Consider the following 5544-nt stretch of genomic DNA (forward strand, 5'->3'; position numbering starts at 1 on the left):
TGATTTGGTTATATTTTCAGAGTTTGATTTAAGCAACAAAAATATTGAAAAATGATCAGATATATCCGATTTTAGGATACCTGTTTGGATATCATTGTCGGATATATCTGTTGTAATGATATTATAAATCAAAGACGCTGAGTTTTTTGTTACTCTTGTTGGACGATTAATCAAGAGGATTGCTTCAGTTTCGAAAAAAGAATCGTAAAAGTTTCTAATTTTTTTAATCTTCATTGTATAGAAAACAATTCATATTTAGGTCCCCAATAATGAAAATCACGCCGTCAAGTGGTCGATAACAACAGCTTAATAATAAGTTTTTTGATTCATCGTTTATAATTTCAATAGTTAAAATTTCTTTATCGGCATCAGATACACCTAAATCATTCCTAACATGATGAACAATGTTTTCATTTACATATATTAGAACTCCTCCGCCGCGTTTATTTACTTGCCTTAGAGAGAAATTAATTTAAAATGAGGAATATTAAAGTTTAAAATATTATTTAAGTTATTCGAAATCCACGTTTCAGTCAAACAAGTTATATTAAAACAATTTTTTGTTTCCTCTAACAAATTGAGAAGTTTTTAAAAATTATTATTAAGGCTTCGAATATTTACGTGGAGAATTCTAATTTTATTTAAATTTTTGTCGCAAACTTTTTTAAAAAAAAACCCTTCTAATTCGCTTGGATAATGATATGAGCAGTCCATGAGCGCGTCGTGGAAAAAATTTACATCGGGTTTTATATTTTCATTATTTATTTCAGAAAAGTTGAAACTTATGGATTCAAAATCTCTAGTCCCAGCCATTTTTTTTATTTTTTTTTATTAATTGGCATTTTTTTTTAGAAAAATTTCTTTTTAAAAAGTAATATTTGGGTATCTAAATTCCCTCCTAAAAATTCTATCATATTTTATAACAGCATACTTGCCTTCACTGCGTAGTCTTTTTACTTCCATCATACGACTCTCAATAGTTTCCTTTGCAAAATCTTCATTAAGAAATACACCAGTTCCACGCAAGTTTTTCACGGCGTTTATAATTTTGTTTTTGCCTTAGTAATTTAATAGCTTCAAAACTATTGTTCTTGGTAGTTTACTATCTCTTGATTTGCCATCTCGATGCGCTCTTTGCACAACCACTTCGCTGTCAATTTTCAGTTGTTTTTTGAAAATATCTTTTACTGTATTTTCACAGTCACTCCATGTTTCGTTAGGTTTTTCTTCAACTCCATCTATTCGTAGATTATTTCGACTAGATCTGTTTTCTAAATCGATTGTTTTTTTTGTGTAAAATATTTAAATTCTTATCATAACCAATGATGTAAAATAAATAACTAGATCTCTAACTCCGGGTTTTTTATAAGCTGCAAGTGAAGGCGATTTTTTTTTGTTTACAGTTTTAATCGGCCATTATTATATCGGGCAAAACAGTCGATATATCATAAAATAAAGTATTAATTTCCGACATAATTTCTGTTAATTTGCTTAAGCATTCATTTAAATTAGTTATTTCTTTCGGTAATTTCATCATACAATGGTTAATTCTTGTGCTGCATATGGATGTTCTAGTAGATATGTAAAACGCGGCACGAAATCCTTCCATAAATTTCCTATTAAAAATTTAGAGTTGTGTAAAAGATGGATTGCTGCTTTGAAAGGTGAAAATTTTATCCCAACTAAATTTACTTGTATATGTAGCGACCATTTTTTAAAATCAGACTATAATTGTTGTATCCCAGATAAAAATATTTCAAGTGTTGATCATCATTATAAACCAATTTTAAAATTGAATGCTGAACCATCAGTTTTTGTATTTTCTGCAAATACACAAAAACCAAAAAGGAAACTCCCAGCAATACGAACACTACCAACAATTGATCCTTTGTCAAAAAAAAAAATGTCTATCCTGCTATAAATGACACCGACAAAGAAAATAATTTAACACATAAATATCAGCCAGAAAACACAACTCATAGTACTGACCAAACTAATCAATCTTCAACACTATCTGTAAGATCTATATCACCAACAAAAGAAAAATTAAAAAAAAATTGTCAAAGCTTTATAGCGAAAGTTAAGAAGAAATGAAAAAAATATTAGTTCTTTAAAAGACATGGTTTCCCATTTACAATCTAAAAATTATTTGACTACAGATGCTGCAAATTTTTTTAGCGAAAATTTTTCTGGACTCTCTCATGAAATCATTAAAAATCAATTTCTCAATCAAAATGTTAAACCAAAAGGTCACAGATACAATGATGAATAAAAATAATTTGTTTTAACTCTTCATTTTTATTCTCCACGTGCATATAACTTTCTTCAACCAATGTTGTGTCTTCCTGCTGCCAATTTAATATCACATTGGACATCATCTGTTAATTGTGACCCTGGTTTATTCCATGATGTTTTTGGCTATCTCGGTGATAAACAGAAAACAGATGTAAACTTTAAATATTGTGCCCTCATTATTGATGCTATGGCAATTAAAAACAGTATAACTTATGACAAAAGTTCAGGTCACTATATTGATTTTTGTGATTTCACCAAAGATATTATTGTATGCAAGCATGAGACTCCAGCTACTAAGGCATTAGTTTTCATGTTAGTTGGCTTGCGAGGACATTGGAAAACACCCATTGGTTATGTTTTATCGAATAAAGTTAAAGCAAGTGATTTAACATGCTTTGTTGAAAATATTTTGAGTTTGGCTTTGACATTAGAACTTTATATCAAGACTATTTTATTTGATGGTACAAGTACCAACTAAATTCTTTTATCCCCTTTGGATGCCTTTTTGGCAAAGACATTGACAATATAGTCAGTACTTTTTCATATAACAACCAACTGATACACATTTTCCTTGACCCATGTCATATGCTTAAATTAGTGTTGTGAACCTGCAACAAAATACAAAATTAAATACTAGGCTTTAATCAAATATATAAAGTCACTACATTAACAACAACAAAATAAGTTAAAAATGCAAGAAATAAACATAATTAATAAATATGGTTCACTGAAGTGTTAAAACATAAAGGAATGGAAATTTTGAATTAATGAGTGATGTAATCATTTAGGTATTTTGGTTTTTTTATATTACGTCCGAATCTTGAAAATGTGCTGTTCTGTGTTTCTACGGTAGCAGGGCTTTGAGAAACAAACTGGCCAGATGCTTCTATTTCTGGTGCGTTGGTATTTGTGATGCCATCCATTAAAGAGTTCTAAAAATCATTATGTGGGGTTCAAACTATTTCACTGGTTTTGTTTGATGGATGCCGCCTTTGATTTTCATGATTGTAGGTATCAGTATCAATAAATATTGGTCTTTACTTAATTCACCCGATTGTTGTTGGACCAGCTCTGCATAACTACTAGATTCTGCCAATGAGTCATTCCCCTGAAGTCGAGCAAGATCTTTGGTCGATACTGTATCAATCTTACCACTTTGAAATCTGACGCGCGCAAAATAGGGAGATATTGTCAGCGAATGAATCGCCCTTCTGTCTGATTTGCCGTCTTTAAAGGATTACAGAATTCTGTTCAGCCAGAAAATCCGGTAATACGGTACCTACACCTTCACCAGGATGATTGTTCAAAGTTTATCATTCTTTGATGTGGTGTTTCATTGGCTACTGTACACAGTAGTCCTTTTACTGAAGATAGAGCCATTTGTTAGACTGCTTCCCACTTTTCTTTTCCCAGATTTAATGTTTTTAGGGCTAGACTAATAGCTTTTAATATAGTACCGTTTGTCCTTTCACATTGCCCATTGCTTTATGGATGATAGGGAGTAGTTCTGGTTTTGATGACACCATTTCTTTCAAGGAATTTTTGAAGTTTTACGCTTTCCAATTGTGTCCCCCGATCTGTGTGTATTGACGAGGGTGAACCGAATAATGAGAATAGGCTGAGGAGATGACGTATAACAGTATCTGCAGTCATATCGTAACACGGAAACGCAAATGGGTATCGTGAGTTTCGTCAACTACCACGAGCATGTATTTATTTGCTGTAGTGGATTGCAGGGGACCAACAAAGTCCATGGATAAACGTTCCCATGGTCTAGTTGGCTGAATAAGTTGACCTGTTGGAGGTTTATAGAAACGTGGTTTAATTTTGTCGCATGTGGTACAGTTGTTAATTAGTTGCTTAATTTCTGTGGTCGAGTAAGGTAAGTTTCGGGTTTTGCAGTATTGTAGGATTCTTTTAATTCCCGGATGACATAGTTGAGAGTGGATATTGTGTAATGTTTTTGAAGTACTCTGTATTGAACAACATCGGGAGAGGGCGTCAGCAGTAGTATTTTCGTGGCCCGGCCTACATGAGATTGTATAGTTAACATCTGCCAATTCTAAGCGCAAGCGAGTAAGTTCATCATTTTTGATTTTTGTTGAGGCCTGTTTATTAAAGATAAGCGAAATGGATCTTTGATTTGTGACAATATTGATGATTGGTACTGAGTTGATGAGGTGAGATCTTCTACAACATTCTACTATAGCTGCAGCTTCTTTCTCAACAATTGCATGTTTCTTTTCAGCATTCGTTAGTGTCCTTGAAAAGAAAGCCACTGGTCTGCCTAGCTGTAGTAATGTTCCTCCAAGAGATTTGTCGGAAGCGTCTGTTTCTATAGTTAGTGGGAGTTTAAAGTCAGGGGAAGCCGGACACCCTTCAACTAGTTTATTTATAAGGGTTTTGATTGCTATTTTGGCATGCATGGTTAGGCCCCGGGATGAAAAATCTTTCCTTGCTTCAATAAGTGGCAGAGTTAGTTCGGTACAGTTGTGAATCCATTTGGCGTAATATGCAAAAAATTCAATCATTCTATTTAGTTCTCGTAAGGTTCGTGGATCTGGCATATTCATTAGGGCTTCGTATCTCTTTGGGTCGGGTTTTATGGTACCGTTCTCAATAACATGGCCTAAAAATTCTATTTGAGTTTTTTTGAAATTACTTTTTTTCATGTTTATTTCTATATTGGCATCTTTAGCCAAAAAGGTAGCAAAAGGTAGTCTTTTGAACTCGTAAAGTCTACCATTAGCTTCAAAAGCAGTTAGTTTATAGTCTTCTGGTCGTATTTTTACCTGATGGTATGCGGATTTTAAGTCAATAGTACTAAAAACTTTATTGGCTGCTATTTTAAGTAACATGTTGTCAATTTGTGGTGTTGGGTATGAATCTAATTTCGTGTGTAAGTTGATTGTATTTGAATAATCAATTACTAAAAGATTTTTGTGCCCTGAAGATACCACAAAACATTGAGCACGCCAAGGGCTGTGGCTTACCTGAATGATATCTTGTTTGAGCATGCGGATGATTTCTTCAGTTAAAAATGAAGTATTTTTGCTCTGTCGTGATTTCGTTGAAATAGGTTTAATTTTGTTGATATCTACTCCAGGTATTAATGCATGTGTTACATTTCAAGCTGTTTTTAGGTTGGCGAAATTTGAGTGGTTCTTTATCTCCTTTAAAGTTGATAGTTACTGAAGAATGTTGTGACAGTACGCCCATTATTTATGTTTAATAATAATATAATTGCTT

The 5544-nt window shown here is 32.8% G+C and overlaps 1 protein-coding gene across 1 annotated transcript in view; it reads right to left on the minus strand.

Annotated features, from left to right (window-relative positions):
• Nucleotides 1–5470: 5470 nt before the first annotated feature.
• The window catches only part of LOC136089621 (uncharacterized), a 961-nt gene continuing 887 nt past the window's right edge, over nucleotides 5471–5544 (minus strand). The window contains exon 2 of the mRNA XM_065815673.1: nucleotides 5471–5544. This exon is cut by the window's right edge and continues 679 nt beyond it. Coding sequence (XP_065671745.1) covers nucleotides 5471–5544 — 74 coding nt within the window.

The sequence above is a fragment of the Hydra vulgaris genome, chromosome 13 (assembly GCF_038396675.1).
Source record: "Hydra vulgaris chromosome 13, alternate assembly HydraT2T_AEP".
NCBI lineage: Eukaryota > Metazoa > Cnidaria > Hydrozoa > Anthoathecata > Hydridae > Hydra > Hydra vulgaris.